Raw genomic sequence first — 17872 nt, forward strand, 5'->3', positions numbered from 1 at the left:
CCTGCGCCAGCCGTTGCTAGGCGGCAGGAAAGCGCGAGCTCCGTGTGGGCGACACGCGGGGGCGCGAGGAGGGAGGTGCCGGGCACCGCGCCGCGCTGGGGCGCTGGGAATCGGCCTTCGCTGCCGCGATTGGGCGCCCAGCGACTTGGGCTGGGAATCCTCTGCTCCGAGGACGCCGGGCGGGGGCGCTCGACGGGTATCGAGCGGTTTCGAGAAAGTCTCATGGCCGGAAGTCGCCGACCTCTGGGGCCTGGATTTATCTCACAAAAGGTTTTCAGATTTTTTTTTTTTTTTTTTTACCGTGGGGTGGAAGTTCCTAAGGTTTTAAATCTAATATAATTTGCCATGTCCTTTAGGCCCTCGAAAGGCCCTGACTTTTTTCCCTTTAAAATACTTAAGCGTATACCCGTCCCTGGGAATCACATGTCCCTTCATACTACTAGAAATAGGTAATAATGAGAATACTTATCTTATTAACAAGAATAGCAGAAACTAACGTAGTGTTTATTATGTGCTCAGCTCTAATCTAAGCTCCTTACACATATTCATCTAATCTTTCCAACAACCCAGGTAGATGAGTATGATTATTAGTCCCAGTTTAGTAGATTAGGAAACCGAGGCACAGAGAAGTAATTTGTACAAGGCCACACCGAAAAAGTGGGAACCCGGGATCCAAACCTAGGTAGTCTGCCTTGAAAACCTGTGATCTCGCCTAATAATTGTTATAGTGTCTCATAATGAGGGTTTCATATTTCAATCTGTATTATGCTTCCTCACCCCATAGAAAGTGTAAATTCATCCAGGCAGGCATCTGGAAGATTTTTGTGGTTTGTGTGGTGGCATGTCGCTGCCTTCCAGCCCAAGACCAAAGACAAGTGTTCAACCACTTGTAGTTGTACAAGTTGAGTATATCTCTGATTGCTGCGAGGAAAACTCACAACTTGGCACAACGGGGCATCTCACTAAGGGGGTGCTAGAAAGATGTATAATAAGATTTGGGCTTTGGTTGGGTCATGTGGGAGCGAATTCAAGGAAGCCCGGCTTTGCTCTGGTATGGGTGTTGTTAGGAAGCCAGGGTAACACCAAAGCCCAGCTGTGAGTGTCAGGCCAACTCCCAGATGTTATGGGCTGATTTTCTCTTGATCCAGACATTTGTATATTCCAAGCCATCCCCATCCATATCCCCAAGGACAAATATTGAAAAGCCTCTGAAGGCTCTGTATCAGTAATGGAATGTCACGTGTATATAAAAGTGTGAAGTATAGTGATAAATTAGGGTAGGAGTTCTTAATTCAGGGGGTGTATGAACTTAGATGGGGAAAAAATTACAACTTTATTTTCACTCATCTGTAGCTGAACTTTAGCATTTCTTTCAATTATAGTGTAGGCAGTAAAGCACAGTAGCATCAGCAGTACTGGCGACTTTCTCCCCAGTAGAAAGTACAGATATTTTCATATAATGGTACAGTCGTAGCAGACATCTTGACATAGCATTTCTGCTCATTACCTCTTGACGAGTACAGTAGTTTTGAGAACTCTCATTTTATTTAATGCATAAAGAGGACAAATTCCTATAGTTTTGATTTTGAAAATGTTTTGACAGTGATTTCAATATAATTGTGGAGTCCTTTGTGATCGTACGTGTTTTATGTTATAAATTTATAAAACATAATTCTTAGGGGTGCCTGGGTGGCTTAGTCAGTTAAGCAACTGACTCTTGATTTCAGCTCAGGTCATAATTTCATGGCTTGTGAGTTCGAGCCCCACGCACAGAGACTGCTAGGGATTCTCTCTCCTCTCTCTCTCTCTCTCTCTCTCTCTTTCTGCTCCTCCACGTGTGCACACACTCTCTCTCTCTCAAAACAAATAAACTTAAAAAAAATAACGTAATTCTTAGAAAGAGTCTGTCCAGGGGCGATTGGTTGGCACAGTCAGTTAAGCATCTGACTCCTGATTTTGACTCAGGTCATGATATCAGAGTCATGGGATGGAGCCTGCTTGAAATTCTCTCTCTCTCCCTCTGCCCCTCTCCCCAACTCATGCTCTGTCTCTCTCTCTAAAAAAAAAAAAAAAAGAGTCTGTCCATACGGGTCCATGGCACCAGAAGAAAGGATAAAGAGTCCCTGCTTCAGTAGAAGAGACTAAGCAGTGACTTCAAATTTCAGAACTACATTAAATTGGAGTAATGTGTCAAAGGATGGAAAACCTTTGACAATGATTCCAAAGGTGGAATCATTTAGTATACACCCTCTCACTTTACCATGGAGGGAGCTCAGCTATGGAGAGGTTAAGGAACTTGCCCAAAGTCTCACTGCTATTTCATGATAAAACCAGGACAGAAAGTTCTCAGGCAAGCATGTAAAAACCCTGCACTCTCGGTAGGCACGGAAGATTCCATAGTTAGCAAGATGCCTCCGGCCCTCAACAAACTTATTGGGGTGACCGCCAAGAAAACAAATTATGATGCAATATGAGAAGTACTGTAAAAGAAAAACGTGTATGGTATTATGGGACCTTGGAAACAGGGTGAGCAGTTGTATGAAAAAGAGAGGGTGGAAAACTTCAGAGAAGAGGCATCAATTAGCTGGCGTCTTGGAGCCTGAGTTCATGTTTGCTGGTGGTGGAGACGTCACTGCAGGGAGAGGAAATGGCATGATCAGTGGTACAGGTGTGTAAGACATTGACTAATTTTGGGGACAAGTTCTTGTTCTCACAGTCTAGAGAGGAATGCTGATGAAAGTTGGTATTTTGATGTTTGAGAGATTGGACACTAGACAGAAAAGTCTGGAACACCATTCTAAGGAGTGTGGACTTCAATGTGGAGGAAATGAAGTGTCCCTGAAAGATTTTAAGTTAGGGAGTGAGAAGGCTAGATTATTGCTCTACGGGATTAACTTAGCTGCAGTGTGGAGGAACCCAGAAGGACACACAGACTGGAGACTGAAGGCCAGTTAGAAGGCTATGGATAGATCCACTTGTCTTTTCCATATACCTCAGAATATTTTCAGTACATAAAGCATGCAAACTGTAAGCAACATTAAGATCCATGTTGCCTTCCTTTGTAAAGGGTTCTGTTATTAGCCCAACAACCATATGGCAGTTCAGTTTTGTCCAAACAGTGCAATAATATAGATTATGACCTCAAATGCCGAATCTGTGTACTTTCAGAGTACTTCGTCAGGAAAATGAAGCACTGGAAGTGCTTCTCAAAGGCATCAGTTACTGATGTTCTGAAACCAGATAAGCCATGCTCAGGAAAAGACCACAAAGTGCATTTGTCAAATACTGTAAAGGGAACGGCAGCACAACAGTAAGTAGCTGTCTTTCGTCCTTTATCATTTTCCACCACGGGTCAGTTTCCATACGGTATTTACCCAGCTAACATCAAACACTTCTTGTTTTATAAATTAGAGGGGTTTTTTGTCTGTTTTAAAATTACTTTTGAATTGAATAGTAATTATAATAATTATGGTATTTCATAATTTGCAAAGCATGCTAACACACATTTCTTTGATCCTGACAACTGTGAAGCAGTCTTATTATTACATTTTATAAGTGAGGAAGCAGCCACTGGGAGAAGGTAAGTGATTTGCATAAGGTTAACTAGCTAATGAATGGCATCAGCTAGGATTTAAAGCTTTGTTTCCATACTCCAGGCCTTTTCAACTCTGCGTCTTGTAGTCTGCATTCGCCAGCTAATGGTGACTTTATATAAGAGTACCTGCTTCTCTTTACATGAAGCCTTGTGAGGGGTAATGATGGGATGGGGGGTGGGGGTTGGGAAAGGGTGGTCCCTACAATTCGCTAGTACTGACACATGATCAAAAGTAAAATAATTCTTTTACCTGACCTGACGGGATGAGCCTGGTTCAAGCAAAGATCAAAGAAGGGAGTTTCTCTTTTTGGGGCATGGTTGTCTGTTCCCAGAAGAAAATTGGACCTACCGTAACTTTGAGTATTCTGCATGCTATTTTCATTGACTTGGACTAGTTGGACAGTGTTTTAAAGAACTAACTGTAATGGAATCATTTTAGGTCATGGATGTTTCAAGAAAGCAGATTTGTCCCTTCACACGTTTTTATTTATAATATATATGCTTTTGCTGATACAGTTTTAGCTGGGACTTTTTTTTGATCTCAAGGGAAATATTCTCAAATATTTTATATCCTCATTCTGACTAGATTCTGCAAATGACCAGTTCCAATTACCACATCGAAATGTTCCTCATAGGTCAGTCTTAGGGTGGGGGATGGGATGGTACAGGGGGAAGAGGCAGAAATTCATAGTTCCCCAAGATTTTAGGAAAATGGAAACTACTTCACTCATCTTAACCTCTTTTTGTTCCCTCTCAGAACTAATAAAGATATTTCAGCCCAAAGGATACAGAGAGCTTGGTTATCTCATATGGACAAAACAATATTTCAACTCCTAAAGCACACGATTCGTGCAGCAGTATGTATTTTGCTTTTTGTTTTCTCTGGAAGATTTAATTACTTACAAGCTAAAAGGTGTGTGAAGTAAAGATAGAACATGTAACCTTTTTTTGATGTCCTATTTGAACCTAATAATAACGCATGCGGTTCTAGGATTGCCCTAAATTAATATTTCTGGATTTATTTGTAAATGACGTGCCTATCATTTCCTTTTCTGAAACCAAAATAAGATCTTTTAAAAATTTCGATTTCTTATTTGAAGATGTGGGCCAGTGATCATCAACAAGAAAAATCTCTGAATTAAAAGTGCCCTTACCTTCCAGCCAGCAATCTCACTTCTAGGAATGCATTCTACAACACGTGTACAGTTTCATCGCAGTATTGTTTGTAACAGCAAAGAAAGTAAACCATAGAGTGTTCACCTGTGGGATGCTAGTTAAATAAGCCTTGGTGCTTTCGTAGTGTTAAACCTCGCAGCCTCGCATGTGGTTCTGCAATACAAACAAAGGCAGCTAAGATAGCTCATTAGTGAAAAAAGGCAAGTGCAGGGCAGTGTGAGTAATATGGTCCTATTTAAGTACAAAACAGAAACAAAAGCAAAAACAAAAACACCCCAAAGGTGGGCATGCCCCACCTCCACTCTCCAAAAGAACAACTCTGGCAACGCCAGCGGAGTATTAAGCTTTCCTTCATGCAGTACCAAGTATTCTAAGCATATCACCCCTGATTACAGTAGTCTGTAATTAGTGATAGTCACATTAAGGGAGTTTTAGCAGCTCTGAGCAGCTTGTACACTTCTTCACCATCTGAGCCACAGACCCATTTCTGATGCCAGTAAGCAGAATACCTCAGGGAAAACCCACTCAGGTAAGTGGGTGCCGGTTCAGGTCCATTACCCGTTCATTGTCTTCATGTATGGCACTAGCATTTAATTATCATAATACTGGTTTTGGTATAACTGTAGATGCTTAGGGTAACAGAAAAAAGGAAATTAATTCTTTTTTAAAAAAATCTGTTGTCCTGACACTTCAAGATCCTACCTTACATTAATAATGATTTGTCATTATAAAAGGCCTTTGGTGTACTTTTTTATGTGATTGTCATAGGCATAAAGGTTGGCCGGGTCATATGGGGGCAGGGGGTGGGGGCTTTAGAGCCAAAGAGATCTATGTTTGCATCCTGGCTTGTCCATTTATTACCCGCGTGCCTTTGAATAAATTACAGACACTCCCAGAGTTTCAGCCTGCTCATTGGAAAGCTGAGAACAATAATCTTTGAATAATATTGCTGAGGTGTAAAGATTAAATGAGGTTATGTATATAAGGCGTTAACAGAGCATGTGGTATATAAAAGGTGCTTAAAAGCTAGTGACATTACAGTTATTTTCCTCATTTTACAGTGATTCATTCAATATCAAATATTTGTTAACCACCTGCTGTATTCCAAGGACTGTATTAAATGCTGAGAACACATGATAGAGTAAAAAGACAGTATCCCGTACCTTCACGCCCCTTACAGTCTAGTGGAAGACACAGATTAGTTTATAGTTAATTAGAGTACATTGTGAAAAGTGTTGTCAGAGGGAAAGAACAGTGCCTGGGATCTCAAGGAGGGACACCTACTCAAACTTGGAGGCTAAAAGGATGAAGTAACTGACTCAAGGCTACACAGGTAATAAACGGAGGAGCCAAGACTAGAACCTGGGTCTTTAGAACATCAAGTCTGGTGTGCTGTTCACTTCACCATGCCACCTCTGTTATTTTCAGTAAATTACGTCTGGGCAGGGTACCATTTTTCATTGATAGCATCATCATCTATTTCAGGAACTTCGTGTGACACATCAAATACTGAAGGAAGTGAGCCCCTTAGAGGCTGAGCTTGTGAAAGATCCTAGCATGAAGTGTAAAGTTAGATTCAGGTAATATTTCTATACTGATTTATTTCAAGAAGTACTTAGTTAAAATGAAGAAACCTTAGAAATTTATTTTCTTAAGTCCTCATAAGTTCTCAGGGTATAATTACAGAGTAAATGTGTTGTTCTTATTTTCATTTATTATGTGGAGAAACAGAGACATGACTCTTGGGCCACAAGTTGCCTTGAGAGTGGCTCCTTTTCCATGATGTATCCAATCTGACACACGAATGAGAATAGTTGTGAGCCCACACACCAAAGTGTGACTCTTTCACCTCTGTAATCCATTTTGTTACCTGTTACGGAGGAGAAGTAACTCAGCCCCAAGCCTGATGCCAGATGACTAATGTTGGGTCTTTATTTCAGATTTAGTGGTGAAACATTTCCGCCTGTCATCGCATTTAAAATTTTTCTTCATACCGAAGGACATGGTTACAACTATTTCAGTGGAAAAAAATTCTTAAAGCCATCGAGTGAGGTGATGTTTCTTTCACAATATACATTTTATGTTGCTTTAGCTTCTTAACATCTATGTAGTATCTAAGTTGCCCTTGAAATGTACAGACTAAGTTATTTCACCATTAAACAGCCCAGCAGGCGGGTAATATTTTTTTAAGCATTATGTTTCAAGAGGGTCTCTGTTTATCAGCTAAAAAATATTTGGAATGAATTCCTTATATAAGGCTCTAAAAATACTCATCACTTTTCTTTGTATTAAAATTTTGGGGGCGCCTACGTGGCTCAGTCACTTAAGCGTCTGACTTCAGCTCAGGTCGTGATCTCACGGTTCATGGGTTCGAGCCCGGCAATGCCCTGAGTTCTGGGTATATATACCAGTATATATACAGTAATTCTATCTACAGCATAGGAATCATCTGAGAATCTTGTTAAAATGTAGTTTCTGAGGTGCCTGGGTGGCTCAGTTGGTTAAGCGTCTGACTTCAGCTCAGGTCATGATCTCACAGTTTGTGAGTTTGAGCCCCACATCAGGCTCTCTGCTGTCAGCACAGAGCCTGCTTTGAGTCCCCTGTTCCCCTCGTTCTCCACCTCTCCCCCACTTCTTCTCTCCCCCCCAAATAAATAAACTTCAAAAATGTAATTTCTGATTCATTAGCTCTGGGACAGGATGTGTGATTCTGCATTTCTAACCAGTTCCTAGGTGCTGCCACTACTGCTGGCCCACGGACCCTACTTTTAATAACAAGGATCTACAGTGTAGGTTTTGCTCCTTTGGCCTTTATACACGACAATGATTGAGAAAAACATGTGCATTCTTATATTTAGCCTTTTATAAACCATACATCAAAGGTTATTTTCCTGTAGCCTTCTGGAAATAGTTTACATGAAAAGTATGGTCCATCTGAAATCGTCAGTAATGGAATGTGTTCAGGATAGAAGACCATACAGCCTGGGAGTTTTCTTTTTTTTTTTTTTAATATATTTATGCATTTATTTTGAGGAAGGGGGGGGCAGAGAGGGAGAGAGAGAATCCCAAGCAGGCTCTGCACTGTCAACATAGAGCCGTATGCGGGCCTCAAACCCACAAACTGTGAGATCATGACCTGAGCCGAAATCAAGAGTCAGATGCTCAACCAACTGAGCCACCCAGGTGCCCCTGGGAGTTTCTGATCAGATTCAGGATGTACGGCATTTATTCTCTGAAGAATATTAGAAAATAAAAAGAGGGGGTGCCTGGGTGGCGCAGTCGGTTAAGCGTCCGACTTCAGCCAGGTCACGATCTCGCGGTCTGTGAGTTCGAGCCCCGCGTCAGGCTCTGGGCTGATGGCTCGGAGCCTGGAGCCTGTTTCCGATTCTGTGTCTCCCTCTCTCTCTGCCCCTCCCCCGTTCATGCTCTGTCTCTCTCTGTCCCAAAAATAAATAAAAAACGTTGAAAAAAAAAAAAAGAAAATAAAAAGAGACTGCTTTTCTCTGTGTTCTCAGGCAATATCAGAGAAAATTTAATTCAGTTTCAGAATGTATCAAATGGACTGTGTGTTTTCATATGGAATATGGTGTTCCGGAAACAATATTTGTTCATTTATATAGAATAACTTCAAATGCAAAAGTTGATATTTATCCTACATCTTGAGGAATAAAGTCGTGCTACATTTATGTACAGAATGAGCTTGTCGTTGTTCCTATAAAATATCATCAATTCTTGGTTTTCTGAGGTTACATAATGAGACTTTTCCAGGAACTGAAATTCTCTTGGATCTGCCCTTGGTGGCCCCTACTGTCCACAAGCTGGAGCAAATGAAAAACTTAGAGTTCGTGACTGGAAAGCACTGTGTGTATATTAAAACTCATTAAAATGCTGTATAATAAATTCAATTTTTATTTAAATTACAAAGTAACTGTTGGGGAAAAAAGGAAATAGCACAGAGATTTTTTTTTAATTTTTTTTTTAATGTTTATTTATTTTTGAGACAGAGAGAGACAGAGCATGAATGGGGGAGGGGCAGAGAGAGAGGGAGACACAGAATCGGAAGCAGGCTCCAGGCTCTGAGCCATCAGCCCAGAGCCTGACGCGGGGCTTGAACTCACGAACCGTGAGATCGTGACCTGAGCTGAAGTCGGACGCTCAACCGACTGAGCCACCCAGGCGCCCCATAGCACAGAGATTTTTTTAAAAAGAAAACCACCTCATGCCTTTTCTCTCTGTGCTGTGACTTTCACTTTCCTGGGGTGATCACTGTTAATAGTTTACTGTGTCTCCTTTTTTTCCATAAAAAATACTCACACAAATATATTTTTAAAAATATTTGATCTTATTATAAAAATGTGATAGCACTATTTAGTTTGAGTTTTTCACTAAATATTCTAAGGGGATTTAAATGATCAGAACACAAGAGAACAGTTTAGAATTCCTTTTTCCCTTTAGTTCAACTTTGTAACAAACTCTGCTAACACTTGGATACATGGTTGATAGAAAACCTGTAGGAGTAGAATTTTTCTCACTATAAGTCTACTCAGGTCCTTTGAATGTAGAAATTGTGTGTTTAGCAAACTGATCCAACTTTTCTAAGTTCACTTTCTCTTGTTTTAAAGATTTTATTATTATTATTATTATTTAAATGTTTATTTATTTTTGAGAGAGAGGGAGAGAGCAGGGGAGGGACAGAGAGAGAGGGAGACACAGAATCCAAAGCAGGCTCTGGGCTCTGAGCTCTCAGCACAGAGCCTGATGCAGGGCTTGAACTCACTCACCGTGAGATCATGACCTGAGCCCAAGTCAGATACTCGAATGACTGAGCCACCCAGGTGCTCCTTAAGATTTTATTTTGGAGTAATCTCTATACCCAACATGGGGTTCGAACCCATGACCCGAAGATCAAGAGTCACATGCTCTACCAACTCAGCCAGCCAGGTGCCCCCACTTACTTCTTAATATGAAATAAACAAGTCAGTTTTAGTTCAGACATGTAATCTAAGTTCACTTATGAAGAAGGGGAGTTTCACAGAGTTTTGTTATTGTTCTGTCTTTTCCCTAGTTGTTATTTCCATTTCTAGTTTCATTTCCTTACCATTTCCCAATGGTATTTCTCACGTATTCTCACACACACACACACACACACACACACACAAGTAAAAACAAGTGAAAGGATGTAGAATAGCCTAAACCACTTTAAGAGAAGGACAAAGATTTACATTAGCTGATTTCAAGATTTAAAAAGCTAAAATGATCCTGACAGTGTCGTGATGGCATAAAGAGATGCACAGATCAATGAGATAAGATAGAGAATTCAGAAATACACCCGCTCATAGATGATCAATTGATTTTCATCAAAGGTACCAAGTCAGTTCAAATGGTGCTAGAACAATCAGATAGCCACGTGTACCAAAAAGAGATCTCATTTCAGTTACCTACTTCGATGATCTATTTTCAGAGCAATGCTTATTTTCAGAGGGTTGTCACTATAGTTCATCCTCCCAACTATATTTAGAATATTCTAAAGCTTTGCTACTCAGAGTGTGATCTACAGACCCGCAGCACCGGCATCCCCTGGAACTTATTAGCAATGCAGAATGTCAGCCCCCACCCCAGACCCACTGAATCAACACCTGGATTTTAACAAGACCCCCCCCCCAGATGACCCTACGTACAATGGAGTCTGACAAGCACTAAAGTTGCCCGCTGCACACACCATGGCCTGGAATGCCTCTGAGTAATTGCCCGTTCTCACACATTAATATCCAGCAACCATTAGTTTCAACTGAAGATCCCTGTTCTTTTTGAGGATTGGTCATTTAGATAAAAAGGAAAAACATTATTATTAATATTAGCTGCCCTTATTGAGCACTATCAAGTACTATGTTAAACATTTCGTGTGCATTATCATTGCATTCTCATAAACTCTAGAATGTACAGCCTGTTGTTATCCTCAGTTTTAAAAGACTAAGTAACTTGCCAAAGGTCCCACATCTAGAAAGCGAAGGAACCGTTATCAAGACCCAGTAATCCTGACTCCAGAGCCTGCGTTCTTAACCAATCTTGAGTCAGGAGGCCTGCTAAATGTGTTCTCTTCCACGGCCCCCCGATAACTCTGGTGAGGTGCATGTTACTCCCATTCTGACTGCAAGGAAGCTGGAACTTGGAGGGGCTTGTCAGGGGCAGAGCTGAGGCTTGCATACTCTCAGTCTGTCCGCTGCCCTGTGCACACTTTGAGGTTGAAACAACACCAGCGGTTGTGGTGGTTTTATCAATTCTGAGCCTGTATATCACTGTACTGCTCCAAACCAGAAACACGGTTCCCGTGCAGGGATGCCAGCTTTTGCTAGTTTCGAGAGTGTCAATTTCCAGGCGGCCGGGAAGTGACTTCAGATAGCAGAGTAACTTGACAAGCGCAGGTGTGGATCTGGGCCAGCGGCAGGGCTGTGGGGGCTTCTGAGCCACAGTGATGCCAGGTATCAGGGGAGGTGTCACATTTAGAGATGCCCCTCTTGGGCCTTTTGAGTCACCCACTAAGAATGGAACCTGCCTCTTGAATTCTAGTCTGATTGGCTGCTGTCCTGGGCTTCTTGCCCAGTTTCCGCCCTTCCCCTTCACCTGGGTCTGGGCTCTTCTCTCCCATCCCTTCCTACCCAGAAGTACTTTCCCGAATCTGGCCTTACGCGGCAGATGCCTGAGAAAGAACATCCTGGCCGTCGGAGGGCAAACTTTTTTCAAACCCCTGTCGCAAGTGGGCAGCGAGCCTGCCCTGCGCTGCCAGGCATAGGGTTTTTTTGGCTGGATACTGGGCTGGGCCCGACACAGCTGAGCCACACAGCTGAGGCGCTGTGCAAATAAGGAAACCAGGGCTGGGAGGGATTGTGGGTGGTGGCTGAGTGGAGTAGAGTGGGGAAGAACTGACAAGAAATACCCTTACTAAGTAACTTGAGCTAAAGTAAAATATAGTTGTATCTAAAGAAATCCTCAGAGCAGAAATTATATGGCTTTCAGACTTGTTCACTGTACAATTTATTTGCTTTTACCTCTAGTACTAATCACTGTGAGGATGGTTAATGAGAACCCACAGGAAATTAATTGCAAGAAAGCATAATGGAGATACGTGCCAATACTGCCTTCTCTTTAGAGGCATAGTGTATAAAGAAACTAATGAAATGGAAAACAAAGATGATCTGCCTAAAGGAAGGTTCCATCACATAAGCTGTTTCTGTCCCTTGCAGGTAGCGCATTAGGAATAAAACTACAACCATTTGAATATTCTTTCCTTTTCCATACGTGTCTGTGTTTTAAGCTTTGGAATTAGAAAAACTTAAAAAGGAATATTCTCAATACCAAAAGTAAAAATTGAAATGGGAAATACATTCAGGCTCATTGTTACATTGTATGTTAAGTAAAAAAGAACAGAGATTCCAAATTTCGATCTCGTCTCAGCCACCCTCCTATCAGCCTTATAACACGGAGTTCCCATGCTTTCACAAATACACATCCTGAGATACAAAGGAAAGGAGAGACTAATCTGGAATCTAAAGATATTTGGATTTTCATCTACACCAGTCTCCCTTCTCATAAGCATATGCTTTGTGGCCAGAAGCACAGATATGTAATATAAATATGTGTTAGAAGAGTCAGCACATACTTATGGGGGGTGGGAACAAGGGTGGGGAGTACTTAAGTCTCTACTCACAGTCTATGTATAGCGCTTAGCAAAGGATGGGTGTATGTGGAAGGGTACGGTGCAAATAGGGCCGGATGGGATCTGGTCCTCTGCACTTACTGTCATTCCTGTACCTCTGCCCTCTCAGGTGCTTTCCTTGAGTATAAAATGCTGACAGTTCGGACTGAAAAAAAACTGCTTTGCTACTCTCTGGCCCCTGAGAATGAAGTGTGAAACAGAGGGAAGTCTAAGCAATCTGAAACGTCCGTGTTTCCATTTGGGGGTGAGGGATTAGCTAACACATGAAAGAGAGGCACCCGGTGACACCTTTCAGAGCAGTTCCCAGGGCAACCTATGTAACAACCAAGGACGTTTTCTTTGCCTTGACAGCATGAGTGACGTTAGAGATTTGTTTTGTTGTGTTTTTTTAAGGGAAAAGAATGGGGTTTTTTTGAGGGGGAAAAACAGATTTAAAAAAAAAACGTGTTTCTCTGAGAATTGTAAACTCATTACTGCTCCACCTACGTTTTAAAACTACGTAGACATGGTTATGGAAACAAATTTTAAGTGGTTTAAAAATTCCTATACAGTCTTTTCTTTGTAAATACAGTATTTTTATTGACCAGAAAGCTGCCAGAAGGAAGGAACAACATTTGATGTGTTTGTCAGAAGCAATATGTGAATCATGCACTGGTAATTACTGCTATTATACTACTGTTTTAAAAGTCTATTTTCTATTCTCTTTATAGGCAGTGGCCGATGCTTGCAAAATAATGGGGAAAAGGAGATTTTGTCATCAAGTTATGGAAGAGGAACGTTTTTTCCAGAAGTTCAAAATAACTGATGAAATTGATATTGTCACCCTGCAAGATTACATGCAAGTAAGGAATTGAGATTTAGATATTAGAAACAACAATTAAAAAAAGGCTCTGGCCTTGTACTCCAAGAAGAAAGGATCATACATGTTTTTCACTGTAACAAGATACACACAATATAAAATTTACCATTTTATCATTTTATTGTTGATTTATTTTGAAAGAGAGAGCGAGCGCGTGTGAGTGAGCGAGGGCGGTTGGGGCAGGGAGAGAGGGAGAGAGAGAGAATTGCAAGCAGGTTCCACACTGTCATTGCAGAGCCCGACATGGGGCTTGAACTCACAAACTGTGAGATCATGACCTGAGCCAAAATCAAGAGTTGAATGCTTAACCAACTGAGCCACCCAGGCACCCCCAAAATTTACCATTTTAAATGGTACAATTCACTGGCATTAAGTGCATTCATGATGTTGTGCAAACACCACCCCCATCTAGTTCCAGAACCTTTTTGTCACCCCAAAGGGAAAGTTCGTATCTATTAAGCTGTCACTCCCCATTCTTCCATCATTCCAGCCCTTATCAACCACGGATCTGCTTTCTGTCTCCCTGTCTCTGCTTTACCTATTCTGGGTAGTTTCTATTAATGGAATCGTATAATATTTGGCTTTTTACATTTGGGGAGTGATAGCTACTGAATGTGGCCTTTCTTTTGGGGGTGATGGAAATGTTTTGTGGTTAGATAGTAGTGATACAATGTTTATTTTGACTGAATTGTATAGTTTAAAATGGTTAAAATGGTGAATTTTAGATTACGTGAATTTTATCTCAGTAAAAAAGTCAAAAACTCAAATACATGGTGCTAAAATAGTGCAAGATGGAGATTTGGCCTGGTAATGAAGGGTCCGATTATTGTTTGGATGCTCTGTGCTGCTAGTAACAGAATGTTCCCAGCCACAAGAGGCTTAGACAACAAAGGACGTTTATTGTCCCATGTCCGAAGTGCACAGGTAGGTGGGTCCTGGGCTAGCTAATGCAGCAGCCCCAGGACGTCAGGGCTCTGGGTCAGCTCATTCCAGTGCTCTTCTCTTCCTTCACATGGTAACAAGATGCCTATCACGTTCTCAACCTCCTTCAAAGGCAGGAACAAGGGGACTCCTAAGCGTAATTCTCCTTTTTATCTCAAGAAGAAAAATCTTTGCCAGAAGCCCCCAGCAGACTTCCCCTCTGGTTCCTTTGGTCAGAACTGGATCACATGCTCCCCCTAAACTAATCACTGATAAAGGGACTTGGGACCGTTTTCCATGATTGACTTAGAACAATCATGGTTCATATGCTGGGGCCCTCCTTCCTGGAACATATTACTGTTCCATACTTGGAAAAACAAAACAAAACAAAACAAAACAAAACAAAACAGGGCTCTGGAGGCAAGGGAGAAGTGGGAAATGCTTGACGGGCAGGCAATCAACAATGTGTCACAGCCTCAGTCTGGGGCTGAGCAGGTGCTGCGCCCCAGGCAGAGACTCTGTGGCAGGAAGAAATGCAGGGCCTGAAAGCAGGTCTGTGGGGCTGGAGAAGAGAGAGCAGAGGGTTTGGTATGTCGGTGGCCCGGAGGGCTGGTAAGAGAGCTTCAGGCAGGCCTTTGGACCATAGTGAGGTGTTTTTCTTTTCTTTCATCCTGTGTCCAACTAGAAGCTGGTACAGTGTGTTAAGAAATGAGGTAATCTAATCTAGTAAGTGAAGAGACCCATGCGGCTGCAGTGTACAGGATGGATTTGAGGACAGACAGCAAGAGCTTTCTCCTAGTTTGGATGCTTCTGCTGTACTTCAGGAGAGATGGTGGTCTCTTGGTTGAGGGCCGTGAGGCTAGAGACACAAGAGATAGTTAGAGAATAAAATGAGTGGAGCCTTGGTGACAGGGAGGCAAGCTAAGGGAAGGTGCCGGGCATGGCTCCTCGGTTTCTGGTCTGCATAACAGGTTGGACAGCAGTGCTAAATCAGTGAACGTAAACTAGATACCTAAATAATAATAATAGCAAACGCTATTGTAATACCAACTCCTTTTGTTCTCATAACAATCCTAAGAGGTAGGTACTATTATTACCGCCATTTTACAAGTCCTAAAGAAACAAGGGATCCCAAAATTCTGGCTCATAATAATAACTTAACTATTCACTCACTTGTGTCAGTGTGACACATGAAATTACTGCCGTGCCTTAGAGACTCCCAGTTGTGTTTTCTTTCCTTTAGAGCCTTAACCTGGAAAATGAGAGAATTGAACCGGGAAATAAGTAGTGCCCTAAAAATGACCATGCACGGGTGCCTGGCTGGTTGGTTGGTGGAGCATGCAACTCTGAATCTCGGGGTTGTATGTTCGAGCCCCACATCGGGTGTAGAAATTTCTTAATGATAAAATCTTTTTAAAAAAAAGATCGTGCAAGCTGAAACTGTGCAAAGCAAATTTAATAATCAATGGGAAAAATCATGATTGTGCCATGCCTTTAAAAAAAATCTTCTCAATGGGCCACCTGGGTGGCTCAGTTGGTTAAGCGTCTGACTTCGGCTCAGGTCATGATCTCACAGTATGTGGGTTCGAGCCCCTCGTCGGGCTCTGTTGACAGCTCGGAGCCTGGAGCCTGCTTCAGATTCTGTGTCTCCCTCTCTCTCTGCCCCTCCCCTGCTGTTGCGCTCGCTCTCTCTCTCTCTCTCTCTCTCTCAAAAATAAACATTAAAAAAATTTTTTTTAAATCTTATCAAAACATTAAAAACTCTCTTGCTATCTGTTATATAGGAAAATGGAAAAAAAGCAAAACATTTATCACCCTATAATTTAAAACATTAGGAACATTGAGGATCAAGAGTGTTTCATTTCTTTGTAAAAAACATATAAACTGTAAATATACTAAAAACCATTGCATTATATACTTTAAATAGGTGAATTGTATGGGATGTGAATCCCAATAAAGCTTTAAAAAACAGTTTATCAGCAGTAGTTTCAACTGCACTTGCCTCTTCTTCTTCTCGTGTAACTTACAATACGGAGTGAGCATCTTTTCTATGCCTTGGTGAATTGTCCTACTCCTTCCTAAGTTTAGATTACCTACCAACATTTTATCCTTTGCACTTTATTTTTAAAAATTTTTATGTTTGTTTCTTTATTTTGAGAAAGAGAGAGAGCGGGGTAGGGATAGAGAGAGAGAATCCCAAGCAGGCTCCACACTGTTAGCGCAGAACCTGGCATGGGGCTCAATCACGACCTGAGCTGCAATCAAGAGTCAGACGCTCAACCGACTGAGCCACCCAGGTGCCCCTGTCCTTTGCACTTTAAAAAATTTTTTTTAACATTTATTCATTTTTGAGAGACACAGAGAGACAGAGCATGAATGGGGGAAGGGCAGAGAGAGAGGGAGACACAGAATCTGAAGCAGGCTCCAGGCTCTGAGCTGTCAGCACAGAGCCCGGCATGGGGCATGAACCCATGAACCATGAGATCATGACCTGAGCTGAAGTCGGACGCCTAACCGACTGAGCCACCCGGGCACCCCTACGCTTTAAATGTTGTGAAATCTCAGAGTTCTTGTAATGTGAAGTATCTTTTTTTCAGTGTCACTTCCTCTGGGCCAGCTTCATCCTTGTTGTCACAACCACTTTCCTCATTTATGCTGGTAAATTCACCTTCACCAAGTTCCTCTAGCTGCCCAGCCACAAGCTCTTGAATGATGGCAATGTCAGTATCCCCTTGGTCACCTATTTCTTGTAGAACTCCATTTACATTTCCAACATTATCACTTTGTGTTTCTCTGTTGGCCTGTTCTTTTGATTATCTTTTATTTTTGTTTTATTATATATATATTTTTTGGGTAAATGTCACATGGGTTTATCACCGGGAGACAAAGAGGTGATACAACTACATACTTTGCTGTCTCTGTGTGAACTGAACAAAACAGATCCTCGGTGACCAATCAGTGACACATTTTGGAAGAAGCGACCTGATTTGTCACTAATCACTACACACATCTGTTATTTATGTAGTGACCTATGGACTGAAGAGCTCTCAGCAAAGTTTGCATTTTATACAATTACTAACTTACACTATGGAAACTGAAATTGAAAGTGTTGTTGGAGGACTGGGCTTATTCAATCAAATGGTAGTAATTAAAATTTGTACCTGCCTAAATAATCAAAAGAAAGACTGCTTGTGTGTGTGTGTGTGTGTGTGTGTGTGTGTGTGTGTGAGAGAGAGAGAGAGAGAGAGAGAGAGATACCCTAAATGCCTAGCTGATATTCTATTTCCCAGCATTGTAGATCCTTTGGCCCTATTCCATTTATTTACTTATTTATTTGTTTGTTTAAAGTTTTTTTTTAAGTTTTAAATTTATTTTTGAGAAGAGTGTGGGTGCACAAGTTGGGGAGGGACAGAGAGAGAGGGGGACAGAGGATGTGAAGCAGGCTCCACTGACAGCAGAGAGTCTGATGCGGGGCTCGAACCCACGAACCGCGAGATCATGACTTGAGCCAAAGTTGGACACCTAACCAACTGAGCCACCTGGGCTCCCCTGGCCCTATTTTTCTTTCTTTCTTTCTTTCTTTCTTTCTTTCTTTCTTTCTTTCTTT

At 41.7% G+C, this 17872-nt stretch overlaps 1 protein-coding gene across 1 annotated transcript in view; it reads left to right on the forward strand.

Moving 5' to 3' along the window:
* Positions 1-28: 28 nt before the first annotated feature.
* The window catches only part of CXHXorf58 (chromosome X CXorf58 homolog), a 25022-nt gene continuing 7178 nt past the window's right edge, over positions 29-17872 (forward strand). Inside the window, exons 1-6 of the mRNA XM_049643597.1 lie at positions 29-270; positions 3169-3310; positions 4353-4452; positions 6257-6351; positions 6712-6823; positions 13196-13327. Coding sequence (XP_049499554.1) covers positions 3186-3310; positions 4353-4452; positions 6257-6351; positions 6712-6823; positions 13196-13327 — 564 coding nt within the window. The 5' untranslated portion in view covers positions 29-270; positions 3169-3185. The remainder of the gene's footprint in view (positions 271-3168; positions 3311-4352; positions 4453-6256; positions 6352-6711; positions 6824-13195; positions 13328-17872) is intronic.

The sequence above is a fragment of the Panthera uncia genome, chromosome X (genome assembly GCF_023721935.1).
Source record: "Panthera uncia isolate 11264 chromosome X, Puncia_PCG_1.0, whole genome shotgun sequence".
Lineage (NCBI taxonomy): Eukaryota > Metazoa > Chordata > Mammalia > Carnivora > Felidae > Panthera > Panthera uncia.